This window comes from Zea mays, chromosome 8 (genome assembly GCF_902167145.1).
Source record: "Zea mays cultivar B73 chromosome 8, Zm-B73-REFERENCE-NAM-5.0, whole genome shotgun sequence".
In the NCBI taxonomy this organism is placed as follows: domain Eukaryota; kingdom Viridiplantae; phylum Streptophyta; class Magnoliopsida; order Poales; family Poaceae; genus Zea; species Zea mays.
In genome coordinates, this window is record NC_050103.1 from 154728982 (window position 1) to 154744970 (window position 15989).

Below are 15989 nucleotides of genomic sequence, written 5' to 3' on the forward strand. Positions count from 1 at the left end.
GTGTCTGGACGGTACCCTTGGAAGTTGAGGAGGAACTTGTCCCTGAGACTTCTCCACGAATCAATGGACAGCGGAGGCAATCTGGTGAACCAGGTGAGTGCTGGGCCCTCTAGGGCGATGATGAAAGACTTCGCCATTGTGGCGTCGTCCCCTCCGGCTGATGCAACGGCGACTTGATAACTCATGATGTATTGCGCCGGGTCGGTGCTGCCGTTGTATTTGGGGTATGCCCCCGCTCGAAAGTTAACTGGCCAAGGCGTCACTTGAAGGTGTGGCGCCAGGGGACTTCGCTCGTCGAGGTAGTTGACCCCTTGGAATGGCGCGCCGTGCTGGGAGACGTAGTCATGCTGGGGGAAACGCGGGTTCTCCGGCTGCGCCCGGTGCTGCAGGGGTGGGCCATGCTGCCGGCCGAGGTGGCCTTCGCGCGTGTCCTCCGGTTGTGTGCGCTGTTGGAGAGGTGGCTCTTGCTGTAGACCGAGGTGGCCTTCGCGCTGCATCAGCGCGATCTCGCGCTCGAGGTCTTGGGCTTTCTGCTCCTCGTCGCGTATCATTTGCCGCACTTTGGCTAATGCGGACACACGCTGGCGCTTGGCCTCCAGGATCTCTTTCTGCCTCTGGAGATTGCGGTTCCTGAGGCGCAGGGCGCGCAGCAGCAGCTGTTCTTCTGTTGAGACACCGAGGATCTCACCGTCCTCGGTGAGGTCCGCGCCTTCCAGTGGGGCGAAGCCTGGGGGCGGCTGTGACTGTCCTTCGGTTCCGCAGGTGTGGAAGGTGTCGTCTTCGCCAGTGTGGGGAACATTGTCTTCAGTGGGCTCTTGGTGGGTGGATTGGGTGAGGACGAGGGCCTTGCCCTTTCTTGCGGCCAGCAGTGCTGCCTTCGCAGCCTCGTCAGCCTTGGGGTTAGCTCTCTTGGGTGCCATCGCGGGTGGTTTTGTCGTAGCACGAACGGTGGGCGCCAAATGTTGGAACTTGCTCTCTGCCGCAAGTAGGCCAACAAGGGTGAACAGTGGTGACAACAGGGTTACGTGCACGGGGGCAATAGCTCTGTTAATCTAGCCTCTCACGGGCACTGTGCGGGGGTATTTATAGGTATCTGAGTGCCCAGCATCTTGTGTTAAGGACGCATGTGCCCTCAGACACCTATTTTATCCCCAGAATATTCCCATAAAGCAGGGTTACAAGCTGTAATTACAAGTATTCCTTTACAAATTAGGCCCGTACTACAGAGGCGGCCACGCGGGGCCCGTTACAATGGGCCAGATCACTCGTGGGCCTTGGGACTGAACGAGGACGCGCCGTGGGAGGACGTCGCCGCAGGCCTTCGTCAAAGTGCCGAGTCCTGCGAAGGGTGTCCCTGCCCGCTTTGTCTCTGTCGGAACAGCGACTGCAGCGAAGGCCTCGAGCGAAGGGTGGCGTCTATGCCTTCGCCCCAACAGCAAGGCAGCTCCGATTCTTCACCAACGAGCTTGGAGCCACAGCGCCGAGCACCGGGAGCAAACAGACGCCCGGAGTGCCAAAGGCCCAAGCAACAACGGGCAGTTGGATTGGGCATCAACACGCGCCGCACAACACTCGAACCAACTAGAACAACAAAATCGGTCGGTTGGATTGGGACATCAACACATGTCCCACAACGCTTTTGCTCTACTCCACTCACACCTCGTCGTGTGGTCCCTATAGCCTGGCTCAAGTCATCGTTGCCGAGCTTAGCACCGAGGCTTAGCAGCTCCGACTTCCTGCACCAGACCACAAACCAACTCCTACAAACAAAACCAACATCACCTGAAAGAGTCCATTGGGCGTCATCGTTGCTGAGCCAAGTCGCACCTCGTCAACATAGCAGCTCCGACTTCGCCGCAGCACACATCACCAAGCAAGTCGGCTGGCACGATCCTCAAAAGTGACGCCTCCAAGGAAGGGTGCGACGTATGGAGCCGTCGTTGCCTGACCCGAAGGTCAGGGTTTACACCCCCAGAAGATAGCACGCTATGCAAAGGGACAAGGATATGTCGATAGACGCTTCCAAGGAAGTAAACGCCCCATAGCGACGTCATCATCGGCCCAGAGAGCGGACAAGGCTTGCACCACCGCCACTCGTCCCAATGCACACGGCTGAGGAGCTACTCTGGTGGGGCAGTGATTGTACCCTTCGACGAGAAGACTGCCGAGCGGTCACCACCGCCCACCATCGGCACGTCCGATAGCCTCGACCCTCGCTTGCACACCATGAAGAGGTAGCCAGGTCCTACAGGTCACACCACCATGACATCACTAGAGAACCACCGCTCAGCCGCCGACAGTCGTGCAACCACCACACCGCCAGCAACAGCAGAGCAGGCCGACATCAGCTATGCCACCACGGCACCATCGACAAGACAAAGCAGTCCAAGCCGAAGCCACAACACCACCCCCAAGTCGATGCAGTACACCCTCCACCTCGCACACCACTGTGACTGCTGATGAGCGCAACCACCTCGAGGGTCTAACCCCCACCACCAGGAGATGCCTGTCGTGCTACAACTACCCGTGGCGTCGATCGACAGCTAGCGAGGGCCAGTGGCCGCCGCACCCCCGCCAGCAACCCGGCGACAGCCAGCGCGCGGCCCTGTAGCTCGTCCCTGAGCCGCCAGGAGTAGCCATCCCAGATCCGCGTAAGAGGGCCGCAACGACCGGCCACGACGCGGATTCGGCCAGACCACAAACAGTCGCTGCTCCACGAGTAGGCATCACCACCATCACTGCGCCTCCACCTACGACGCCCACGTGGGCGCATGGCTCCGCCACGGTCACCATGACCACGCCCCGGCCACGAGTTCCCTCCCCTCGTGGATCTAGGCGCTCACAACGCCAACTGGGTGTATGCCTCGCCGTCATTGTCCTAGGGGCCCACGCGGGCATCCTGGCCAACCCCTCTGGCAGCGTCGAGACGGAGAGAAGGGGAGAGTGGAACGGTGGCGGCTAGGGTTTGGTGCCGCCCGAGTCGGCCACACGGGGGATCGACGCAGGGGCTAGTCGAGATTGGAGCAACTTCTGGAGCTTAGCACACATGGAGAAGACATGAGATGAGATGGTGTGAAATCAAATAAAGAAAGTTAGCTACTTCATGCCTACAACAACAACAAAGCTTTTAGTCCCAACCAAGTTGGGTGCTACTTGCTAAAGTTGAAATTCAACAGAAGCCACAAAATTAAGCTACATCATGCCTCTGCTTCAAAATTACTTGTCTTACAAAATAACTAACCCAACTAGTAAAACTAATGTATACTCTTTAACTACAGTTGTTAATGTATATACAAGTTTTAGAAGAAGAATCCTAACATATTACAAGTTTAAACATGAATATGAACAAACCAACCTTCCTGAAGGTTCCTCATGCAGGACAAAAACATATATTTAACATGGATCACATACTTAGTGAATGAAACATGATAGTTTACCTTCTAGCAATACAACGAATTGCTCTCATTTTTTTCATTTGTAAAAGAAACGCATAAAATTTGAGGCTTTGCAACATGTAGTCAAATGATTCAATACATTTGACCTCTAAGAAGTCAAAAGCATGAAGGTTATAGATCACAATCATATTTATTGTTCAAATTATCATTTTATGCAGCCAAGTAAATATTAAGAAAATATGACTGTTCATTACGAAATTGAGACAAATATAAAATGTGGAGAAAAAGGAAATAATGTTGCAACGCCATACCGTTGTTTCAATAACGACAGCAATTAGGTTCACCAGAAGAACAAAGACAACAATATACTCAAACAGGCGACTCCGTACAAAGGACTTCAACCTTTCACACTGTGGTGAATGGTAGAAAGATGGGTACTTCTCCAGATATGAAGGCTGCAAAGACGAAAACAAAAATACAAACCGGTCAAATTTTCAGTTACAAACGCATGGAATCAACAAAAAAATTTCTCGAAAAACGCAGGAGGACTGCGCCTCAATATATTAAGTAGGAAGGAAGAAAAGGGCCAGAAACAAGCATAAAGAAAACAACCCATGCACAACTAAAAAGATACAACTATTCTCAGACAATGGTACTGAGAGCAACTAGAAAGGATAGACCCTTAGCTCTTGCAACCAGCCATTTCTCCCTTTCAATAAAAGTAAATGATTGAAATATCACTAGTTTTGATCTGAAAAACATCACTTTTGTATTAATGGTAGACGCATAATTTTCTAATCTAATTAGTTCTGACAACTAGTGCTTTTCTGCTCTCCCAAAAATTAAATACACAAATCCTAAGGCATTATTAGTAGTAGTTGGAACAGTGCATCAAATCAGCCCCTTGATGCCCCCTTTTTGGTCAAGAGTAACAGGACTATCTCTAGTGATTTTAGGAGCTTGGAGTATTTGGACGCACCGTAATGAGTGTGTTCCTTGACTTTAGCCAGTGATGAGTGTAGGCTGTGGTGTCTTGCTGATTCTAAGGGGTTGTCCTTTCTCCCAGCTTTTGTCCATGACCTAGATTGGGGCCTGGTGGTGCTTCCCTGGTGTGTTATTTGGCTGTGTGTGTGTAAGCACGCGGGCGTGGGTGTGGGTGGGTGTGTGTGTGTGTGTGTTGGCCCTTGTGCTGTTTTTTCCTCCATATTTTATGGAATAATGTGCAGCTCTCCTGCGTGTTTGAGAAAAAAATAGTTGCAGGCCTTGTAAAATGATAGAATTGCAATAAGAATATGATTTCATAAAACTATGAGTTGAAAACTTGAAATATGCTTTTACAGAATTATAGCTTCTGCTTGTACATTACACAAATGTTTACACTGAATCAAGCCTCGTCCAAATATGAGCACGGTTTTCATGACACATGATAAACACAGTATTATGAGCAATTGAAGCAGTCAACATACTGGTGGTTCTTTCTGGAATTTTATTGCAATAGTATTGCATAGGTCAGCAAATTCCTCGGAGGTAACCTGTATAAGGGTATATGACTTAGAACCATCAGTATTGATATGAAAGTATATATATGTTTTGACAAATCAAAGGTTAGAGGTCATAGATAACAGACTGGGCACCTAGCAGAATTTCAACATTATATTTACTTAATTTTCTCTGAATTTTTTAATTACTGTCCAAAAACTTAAAAACTTTCAGAAAGTAGAGAAATCAATCATTGACTAACATTTCTGCACAGATGCTTAAACATAAGCATGCAGCACAAGATGTACACTGGTTTATTCCACCAGATGGAGCAATCAAATGCCTACTTTTTCTTCATCATGGTGCTAATGAACTTTAAGAAATAATTCATTCCCTGATTTATAAATGGTAGACATTCAAATGTACATGAAAAATATGAAACAGAAGCGAACCACAAACATTTTGGAGCTCAATAACATTCCATCTTGAGATAATATTTTGAATATCGACGACACATTATTTTTAAAAATTCAAAATTCCAATAAGCTTTTAGAAAAATCACGAACACTAAAAAAGGTATAATCAATATACCAAATTATTATAGTAGCCCCTTTTTGTGTGTAGGCTTGAAGGTGGGGTCATACCTTGAAATCACCACTCCGATCAAGCTCGGAAAAGATTAGTTCAAAATCTTCCCTCGAGGTTTTGGGCAACGACCTAAAAAGAGGTTCCATGACATGATCTAACAGCCACCAACAATTCAATGATGTGTACATAAAATGTTAAATCTTTAGCATGTTGAATCCCTACTATGTTAAATTAACAAAGAAAGAATCAAGTAACTCAAGACCGCCATAACCACTGTTGCAAAATGTTATTATGCACCAATCGCTACACCAAAAGTGCAAAACTGAAAACAAACAGCATAAGATGATGCATAATTAGAGTAGTTAAAGGGTATAGTAAATTTTGGGGATGAAACCAAAAAAGATATTTCAGATTACGAATACTGAAATATAATTAGAGTGCCGGAACAAAAATACTGATATTAGTTAGCATCATCCTACCCTTACTGAGAAAAAATCTATTGGTTATGAACAAGACAGTTCTCCAGGAAGATTTGACAAGATCTAATGCACCAGAAGGTGAAAGGAGACACTTTGGTTACCTGTACTTGTTTAGCTCATCCAGTAACGATATGCACTGTTCTTTGTTAAGGTAACCCTGACCCTGATGCACAGAAAAAGGGAACATATAGTACTGCTGAATTGGATAGTACATCAATGTCCAAGCAAACATAAAAAAGGACTCACGTTAGTATCGATGAGATCAAATGCCTTCTGTAGAATACTTTTCCTTATAGAGTCCATTTGAGCAAGTTGTTTTGCAAGCTGGATTCACCAAAAAAGTTCCAAGTATGCATTCAGCTTACATTTTGGCATAGCAAGAACACAGAAGAATTCAGAAGATAAGAATACTAATGATCGAGAGAATTCGGATGCAAGGAAGGATTCTACCTGCTCTTTAAAGCTATCATAAATGACAGCAAGAATTAAATTTGTTAGGAAATAAACTCCTAACAGCACATAAATAACAATAAACAGGGCGTTCCAACGAGAGCTCCTAATCAAGAGATGTGTGAGCATGTGTGAGTGAATCTGAAGAAATTATCAAAACCCTTCAGGAATAATGGTGTGGCTTACTTGTAAGCAGGGACCCATACGTCAGGATTATTGGATGTGGTGAACAGGACAAACATCTGATATAATGTTGTACCGTATGATGTGAAAATGGTCTTTCCTTGTGGTGTGTCCTCAAATGTTACATAGGCTAGCCAGCTTGCAAATAATAGGAACAACAGTGACAGAGCCTACAAATGCCGGTGGCAAAATCATATGATGAAACTGAAAAGGATAATGCATATAACAAACATACAGGCATATGATACCATGACTGATATAAAAAAACAAAACCTTACCAAAACATTAAGGTATGTCCCAACAATACCAACCAGCGTAACAGCGCACATTCGCAGTTCCCTATTGCAGAAAAGGAATATTTACTCAGTGTGTCAAAAACAGAGCAGTCCTTAACCAACAATGAATGTGCTCAGTGAGCGTATCTCAAGTTCCTTGTTTATAAACAGTAGCGTTTTTTTCTCGAACATGCAGGAGAGCTGCGCATCATTATATTAAAAAGAAAATAGTGGTCCAAAATGGACCAGAGAATTACATTACAAAAGCCTCCTTATGGAGGCCAAAACCATAAAAACATAAAAGAATCCATAGGAAAAGACTATACACAGGATCCCACCAAAAGGCCTAAAAAACTAATAGCCCTGGAACAGCTGCCGCACCCACGCCCATCCTCGTTCCTACCCACGCATTGGACATCATTCCTGCTCTCACCTCTGCTGCTACTGCGATCACGTGGGCTCCACCCTCCTTGGGCTCACCCTGCTCCGTCGCGGTCCCCCATGCCGCTCCCACTCGTCCCCTTCATCCGGCTCCATGGGGCCTCCCTACTGCCAGATCCCTTGACGCCCGTCCTTCGTCATGCGGCGGTCCACGTGCATACCTATCGTGTGTGTGTGTGTGTCTCCCTTCACGATGGCCAGCTTCTCTGTGGAACGTTCGTGGCCTTTGATCGAGTCATGAACACTGCCCTTCGTGACTGCGTCGAGCTCTACCACCCTTCGACCTCCGTTCACCCTCATGAGGGCCACCATGCTACTGGGTTGTTTGTGTTCCGCCGTGCCGAGATTGTCTCCATGACGATTGAGGCATTGCAGTCTTCACCACTCATGCTCGCCATCAGCATGCTCGCCACTGATGGCCCCAACTCCACTCTCGGTGGCTCTGTGGGGGTGCCTCCCGTCTCTCTCCTCGTTCACCATGTCATCGCAACCCACTCCTACTCCCACCGACTGGGTTGATTACTCCGGTGCCTCGTACCACACCACTCTAGATCCCAGTACTCTTTCTTTACCCCATCCCTGCCCCTTCTTCCATCATTGTCAGTAATGATCGACTCTGCCTGTCACCTCAGTAGGCAACACGGTTCTTCCTGACCCTTTGTACCTCAACAACATCTTTGTTGCCCCAACAACATACATAATCTTATCTCGGTTCGTTGCTTCACCACTAACAACCATTGTTCCATGGAATTTGATCCCTGGGGGCTCACCATATGGGATCTTACCACTCGTGCCATGGTCGCACGATGTGACAGCTTCGACCCCCTCTATCATATTCGCTTTCCTGCCCCACCTCCCTCATCCCGTGTTGCCAAACCCTATGCCCTCGCTGTCACTGCCTCTGTCTCCACTTGGCACCGTCATCTTGGCCACCCAGCCACGACGTCCTTTCTAGATTCTCGTCCACCTTGGCCATTCCCCACCCTCGCGGCAATGCTACCTCGCCTTGCCATGCTTGTCAGCTTGGTTGCCACACTCGCTTACCCTCACATCTTCCATGTCCCACACCGCTTGGCCCTTTGATCTCGTCCACTGTAACCTTTGGACATCCCTGATACCAAGCCTTTCCGATAATCAGTACTATCTGGTCATCCTAGATGACTTCTCTCACTACCTTTAGACTTTTCCCCTCCGCCGCAGGTCTGACATCTTGCCCACCCTATCTCACTTCTTCGCATGGGTATTAACTCAATTCGGTTGCACCATCCGTGGTGTTTAATGTGACAACGAGTGTGAGTTCGATAAATCCACATCTTGTACCTTCTTTCTCTCGCGCGGCTTGCACCTACAGATGTCATGTCCTTACACCTCCCCTCAGAACGGCAAGATCGAGCGCATGATTCACGGCATCACCAACCTCATTCGCACCCCCTGTTTTAGGCCTTCCTGCTTGTTACTGGGATGAGGGCCTCCACACTGCCACCTACCTCCTGAACTGCCTCCCTTCCAAGGCGGTCAATCACCCCACTCCTTTGCCCTCTTCGGCATCGCCCATCCTATACGCATCTCTATGCCTTTGGTTGTTCCTGCTATCCTAACACCTTCGACACGGTCCCCAACAAACTTTCGCCCTGATCCATTCGCTGCCTTTTCCTCATGGTAACAGTGCCTCGATCTTCTCACCCACTGCATCATCGTCTCTCAACATGTTTTTTTATGAAGATGTCTTTCCCCTTGCTGGCTCCTCCCCACCTCTCGACCTCAACTCTCCCCTGGATGTTGATCCCGTCGAAGTACCTCCTCTTCCCCTACCCCCGCTCACAATGACCTCTTCTGCTCCATGCGTGGCCCTGTCGTCTTCGACCGCGTCACACACGACCCTGTCGTCTCCACTTGTGCCACATGCGACCTTATTGCCACCGTTCGCGCCACGCACGACCTCGTTGCCTCCACCTGTGCCACGCATGGCCCCGCTTCTCTAACCACCTTTAGCCCGCTTCGTCGATCTCGCCCGTGTCTATCAGTGGTGTGTGCGATCCGGTTCACCGGTCTCCTCCGACACACCACCCCTTGCCCCGACCCGCTCCCATGATGTGCCGTCAGTGCACCATTTGGTAGACATCCATCGTGACACCCGCCACGTCCACCCGCTGGTCACACGCCGATCGACTAGTGTTCTCCGGCCAGTTGATCGGTTGGTGTGCTCCGACTCCCTCCTCTGTCCCCTCCTCTGTTCGTACCACGCTCGCCGATCCCCAAAGGTGTTGTGTTATGGAGGAGTATGCGGCCTTGCTAGCCAACCACACCTGGGACTTGGTGTCGTGTCCCCAGGCACCAACGTGGTCTATTTGGTCTATTTTGGACCTTGTTATGTTATTAATATAATGATACGCAATTCCTATTCATGTGTTGCTAGCTATCAAGGTCCCAACATGGTTCATCAAAGCAATCAATAAATTAAGAAGAGCTTTATTGTGGAAAGGTAGACAACAGATTAATAGTGGTGCATGTCCTGTGGCTTGGGATAAGGTGTAGAGGCCATTTGAGTAGGGCGGCCTTGGGATCCTAAAGTTGGAGCACATGAGTTGGCTCTGCAAGTTCGTTGGCTCTTATTAGAAAAAAAATTGGGGCTTTGAGAGTTTGGAATGGCTTAGAGATACTAGTTTACAAGAATGTCTCATCCTTTTTTCCATTGAAACTGTTACTACGATTGGTAACGGTTTGACAACCCTATTTATGTCCAACAGATGGCTGACGGGTCGTAGCATACTAATGTTGCTCCGACTGTGTTTGAGGCAGTTCCAATTAGATTGAGGGGAAAAAGATTGGTGGATGACGCTTTAGGGGACTAGAGATGGGTTTCTGATATCTAAGGTAATTTGTCGATGGTTGGCCTTTTCAAATTTTCCAGCTCTGGGATATCGTACATGAAGTGACTCTTTCTAACCAAGATGATCGGCACTTTTGGTGTCAGTCTATCTGGCCTTCTACAATGGGTCTATTGTTTTTGAACCTTGGAAGCGTATCTGAAAAACTGGGGCTCTTGGTAAATGCAAAACATTCTTATGGCTTGTTGTTTAGAACAGATGTTGGATAACTGATCGACTAACCAAAAGAGGCTTAGCCCATCCAAAACAGTGTGTACTATGTGATCAAGCTAACGAAGATATTCAACACATTCTCACTTCTTGTGTCTTTGCTAGAGAATTTTGGTTCAGAGTATTTTCTACGATGTGGTTGGCCTCAAGGACACCTAACCAAGAAGATGTAACCTTTGCTGATTGGTTGAGAAGTATAGTCTCTAATCTACCAAAACCAACTAGAAAAGGACTCAATTTCGTGATTATTCTTGCGCTTTGGAAGCACAGGAATGCAATAATCTTTGACAAGATTCAACCCAACTTGCTGACAGCTCTCCACTTCTTCGAAACTGAGCGTCATCTATAGTATTCGGGGAACGAAGTTATGAGAACCTTAGGTCAAGGTCAGAGTTTGAGCCAGTATTTAATGTTGTTTTAGGTGCGTGGTCAGGCCCTACCTAGTATCTTTTCCCGGTTCTAAGTTTTTGTGTGTGTTCCTGCAGCCCCTTGCTTGGTCAAAGATAGGGGTGCATGCTGTATTGGAACCCCTCCCCTTCTTCCCTTTTCTCTCTTAATTCAAAGATACGCAACTCTCTTGCGTATTCTAGAAAAAATATACATTGCTTTGGTTGGAAGCCCTCCTACTATGTTCATTATGGTAGCAGAAGTAGCACCAGTTTGTGCAGATAAACACATACCTGATTGTCATAATTAGAAACACAACACGAATGTACGGAGCTACTCTGAAAGGTCCAGAACTAAGCATAAACACAAGTATGTCGCATGCTAAGATGAAGAGAAGAAGAACCTGCAATGCGAAGCAGAACCATGAACAAATTACAATGACTGGAGCAGCAAAAACACATACCCAAACCCAACTCGATAGGTGATCACAGATGTGCATTGCAGCTATCTTGGTTAATTCATCAAAGGATGATGACAGAGTACACTTTATATTTAATTATTTATAGAAGAGAGCTAGGACTAGATTTGTTACCCAAGAAGATATAAGCGAAGGCAAACATGTTACCTTCAATTTATTCATGGAGTTCTTCCAGAATAGATTTAAACCTTCGTAGGAAAGTGGGTAGAAGATATCCAAGACAAGAATGACAAGGGTTAGCGCCTGAAATTAAGAGTAAGAAACATAAAGCTCTGATTTTCAAACTCCTTATAAGAAGCTATATATTTTTCATTCAAAACATGCGCAATTGCAAACTATGATAGCTCCAACTCCAACTGAAAGTCAGAAAACTTGTAAAAGAATGCTTCAGGGAAACTGAAGGTAAATATACATGCCCTGAAACACACTACTGACCATAATAACGCTTTAAGGTTTGAGTCATTAAGTTCTTGCCTGGGCACTGAAGCACAAGCACTACACATGTCAAGGAAGCGTTACCTCATATATGAGTGATTCTGTTTTGCTTAAGTATGGCAACTGCCCAAGAAAGTAAAGATCCCTTTGATCACAAGTATGTGGGGCGTACTTTTGACACCAGAGAGGCTTCTGAAAATGCAAATAAAATATCTCATTAATTGTTGTAATGGTCCTTGTGATGGCATTATGCCATTATTTTTGCCAAAGCAAACTTGGTTCACTTAAGATGTCTAGTTTCAGCTATGAGTAACAAAAGGTCAATCTTGACCTAAGAACTTATAACAAATGGAGATCCCAAATATTGGAAACTAACCTCTAGGAAATTCAATAGAATCAAAGCAAATAGGTTAAGTGACCAGAGCCAATCCAATCGGAGATACACGAAATAAAATCGCATGGCCCTCTCAAACCTTGTGTCATTCAAGACATCCTCGGGTATACCGACACCATCTTCTGCCTGTCAATCAAAACTGTAATGAGATTTTCAAACATGCCACAGGAAATGACAGCAAAAACTAGTTTCAGATTGACAAATAAGCTTCATCGTTAATTGTTCATTTCTTGTCAAGGAAAAGTGCCTTTTATCTCCAATAAAGCAATAACTATAGCCCTGCTCTCCAGTAACTACAGCCCAGCTCTCAGGAATAACCTTGTTCTGTAGTAAGTAGTAAAAATGTCAATTCTTGTAAAGTAAAAAAAGCTGTGTCAGATGTAAATATTTCTTGACACCGTATCTGTGAAATCACTAGCGACCTACAACATCACAATGCAAAACTACCCCAAATCCTACAACACAGCACAGTTGTGCATCATCTTGAAACAAGCATCAAACATATGGCAACCACACACTCAGGTCAACAGTGAACTCCACAAGCACTGGAACGTAAATGCTGCTCCATATATGCACAAACAGTTAAGTATCCCCAGAGGACGCAACACTCCAGACCACCCGAAACTAGCATAAACAGCACATGAAGCGGTACCTCAGCTTCATCTCGACGTTCCAAACAGCGCAAAAACTCTGAAGGAAATTTGGTGCAACAACCCACAACCCAGAGCTCATCGTTGCATCTCACCACGTAAGCACGCAACTGTCGAACAGGAAATTTACCAAACACCATTCGTCCACGCTACCTCACCCACGTCAACAGGCTACCAACAGTCCAGCACCTCAAATCTCAGCTACAGAGAAGCATCACAGCATTTCACTTAACGAAGCAAAGCGGGGAGTGGGAGAGCAGTGAGAGGCGGAGAGGGAACCGACGAGGTCGACGAGTGCTGCCGCCTTCTGGTAGCGGTCGCCGTAGGCGAGCGCGTCCGAGCGGCGGTGGTACTGCCTCGTGCCCCGCACGCCGCTGCCGAGACCAGAGCTGCCCCCTCCGGTGGACGCGGAACCGCAGAAGCCACGGCCCTCCACCCCCTCCACCTCGGTGATGAGCGGCGCCTCCACTTCCGTCATCGCTCCACCTTGAGGGCTCCTTTGGTTGCCCGGGATCCCGGGAGTATCCAGGTCGATTCCCTGGGTCTGAAATCCACAGGCCGAATCGTCCCAGGGAAAAATAAAAAGTTGTTTGGTGACCCACGCTCCCCGATCTGATCCGCGGGGGAGGACAGTGCTTTGGTCCCCGGCCTCCCAGGGTCGGGAAGGGCTTCCCCGCGTCCCCTCCCGTGCAAGCCGTCGCCTCCTCCTCTCGCTCGTGAAGCCTCCTCTCCCTCGCGCACGGTACCGCCACCCACCGCCTCCACCTCTCCCTCGCACTCGCGCACCCACCGTCGCCCGCCACCCCCGCTCTTCCTCACTCCCTCCTCTGCCTCGCGCAAAGCGCACCGCTACCACAGGCGGTAGGACCGCACAACTTGCCCCAGATCCAGAACAGTCTCCTATCTCCTCAACTCACGCATGACGACCTCCTCAGCTCCCCCATCCGCATCTCGCGAAGGTACGCCTACGCGCTCGCACAAGGGGGTGGTGCTGGCAGCTGGCCGCCTGGCCGTAACCAGACCACGCTCTGCACGACCTGTCCCTAGTTGGTGTGGTAGCTAGCTAGTGTACCTCAGCATGGAATTGGGAGCAGGTTTCTCTTCCAGTTCCACTGCAAAATTGAGATTCTAGGCTCTTGGTGTGGACGTCGATCTGCACCTACATTCGAAGCATATTTCATAGGATGTCTAGAGCTATCTCAAATTTATTATTATTTTATTATTATCTCAGTGTTTCTAGTTGAGCTGAGCATCAGTGTACATTATCAATATCTCAGTGACTCAAAAAGGCTTTGAATTTAGGGGAAAAAGTACACAAAGAGGTCAATTATTTGTTCTTTTATTTTGCAGAGAACAGAAGCTGGTGAGCGATCCAGAATTCGGTCGTGAACTGAAGTGTGATGTTGGCCATGAGTATTCCTTTTTGTACTAGTGTTCAAGCAAAACAATCACTTAGATGTCTGTGAATTTGTATCTTGAAATCATGTCAGACAGCATGAATTGACATTTGGAGAGCCCTTTTCTATGATGCAGCTTGACATCGTTCATTGTCATTGCATTTTGTACTTTTCTGAAGATCATGAAAACAATGAAGTGTTCATGGTTCCTCAGTTCTGTTCTTGATTTATATGTATCTTCTATAGAAAACTGGTTCAGAGCTGGTGTTTATGGCCTCCCTCTGAAATCAAATCTCTCTCTCTCTCTATCTCTCTCTCTCTCTATATATATATATATATCTTCTATAGAAAACTGGTTCAGAGCTGGTGTTTATGCATTTTGGTTGAAACAGATGAAGAGAATACTATCATGAATGCATCTCCAATACATTTTGTTAAGCTATCTCTGGCACAAAAGAATGATAACATGATTTCTTCATGGAAATGTCTAGGTGGTGGAGAGTAGTTTACTTAAGATAAGTTGAATTATGGCTTACAACTCGTTAGAGTTCTAGAATATGATTTGGTAGATTGAAATTTGTGGCTGCTGTCTCCCCAGTCTGCTAAATTTTGCTCTTCGGCTCAATTTCACTTTCATATTATCTTTTTCATGTCCTATTTGCATGGTCTGATCTACACATAGAACACTTTCATATTTCTGTTGTTGTTGTTGTTGCAGGGAGACAAGGGATGGAACTCTTGAGCACTAAACACAAGTTGGTCGAAGGAAAATCATGATGAGCAAAGTCATTGTTGTGTTAACGTTTTGGGCATGCCAAGAACTATTTTTTTGGTTATGAGTTTGTCAAACATATGTTGAGTTTGTCGCTCATTTCTTAAGAGCTATTTCTGTGATCGAAGAAATTTGTTTATTTTAGTGGCATGAATAAAAAAACCAAGCAAATCCATGGTAGAAACTTGTTTGTGTGCATATTTTGAGGGCTTTGTTTTACTGGAACTGTTTGATTTTGCTGATTTTTAAATTTTCTATTTTACTTGTGATTTGATGATGATCACACTTCTAGCAACTGGTGGCAGATGATCCTTGGCAGCGACTACATGGCAGCAGCTGATCCATAGTACTTTGTATTTGTACTTGTTGTATATGTATGAAAGCAGCCGACTGGCTCAATTGAAGGGAGTAGTATGGCATCAGGCTCACTGTTCGGGCTAGTAGCTGGTGGTCAGCCACGGACACCGAGCTCCATGGCAGGATCGGCTACTTCCATGGCAGTTGAAGCGGGCAGGCGCATGACACCCCCGTAGCTCCAAACAGCAGTAGGGCACGGCAGCACCGCGGGGCGGTGTCCACCCGGGGAATTTGCATGGCAAGGATTTGCCTCCCTGGTGTTGGCTCCCCTAGGGTTCCTCTGGCGGGGCTGCCAAAGGAGGCCTGAAGGGGACAAACGCCAACGGAGATCTGGAACGGCGAGCCAAATCTGGGATTAAAGTGCTAGACTTCCACTCATCAAAGCGGAAGTGGAAGCGGGAGCGGGGGTGGGGTTAAATTAATCCGAGGCGAACGAGAACGTGTTCAGTTAGCAGCCCGCCACGCTTGCGAACAAGTCTGTCGGGGTCATATGGCGATTTCTAGCTTTGGAGCGCAGTTATCGGCAGGTACCACGTAACGGAGGGAGAGGGACGCCACGCGATGAACACGCGTTTGCACGCTGCTTGCAGTGTCTGCCGGTTCATTGGTGAGCGCTGGTGCTTGGTGTTTGTGTACGCACTTTGATCGTGCACGTCGACAATTGCCGAAACGAGTGGCTTTCGGAACGGGCGCGGAGACGGACATGGACAAGGACAAGGACAACGTCGACA

At 47.2% G+C, this 15989-nt stretch overlaps 1 protein-coding gene across 4 annotated transcripts in view; it reads right to left on the bottom strand.

Annotated features, from left to right (window-relative positions):
- Nucleotides 1-15720, bottom strand: part of LOC778433 (uncharacterized) — a 35671-nt gene extending 19951 nt beyond the window's left edge. For 2 of the 4 annotated variants that reach the window (XR_004852150.1, XM_035961859.1), the window contains exons 1-13: nt 13016-13468; nt 12065-12208; nt 11773-11880; nt 11401-11496; nt 11069-11178; nt 6853-6913; nt 6578-6744; nt 6392-6497; nt 6188-6265; nt 6043-6104; nt 5519-5591; nt 4862-4927; nt 3707-3850 (exon numbers count right to left, since the gene is read on the bottom strand). Coding sequence is in view for 3 of the 4 variants with exons in the window: in XM_035961859.1 (XP_035817752.1) it covers nt 3707-3850; nt 4862-4927; nt 5519-5591; nt 6043-6104; nt 6188-6265; nt 6392-6497; nt 6578-6744; nt 6853-6913; nt 11069-11178; nt 11401-11496; nt 11773-11880; nt 12065-12208; nt 13016-13210 (1410 nt within the window). In the remaining variant the exon portion in view is untranslated. Of the gene's footprint in view, nt 1-3706; nt 3851-4861; nt 4928-5518; nt 5592-6042; nt 6105-6187; nt 6266-6391; nt 6498-6577; nt 6745-6852; nt 6914-11068; nt 11179-11400; nt 11497-11772; nt 11881-12064; nt 12209-13015; nt 15291-15330 lie in introns of those variants that run through there. The other 2 variants (XM_020542696.3, XM_020542694.3) reach the window with 2 other exon arrangements.
- Between the last annotated feature and the right edge of the window lie 269 nt (nt 15721-15989).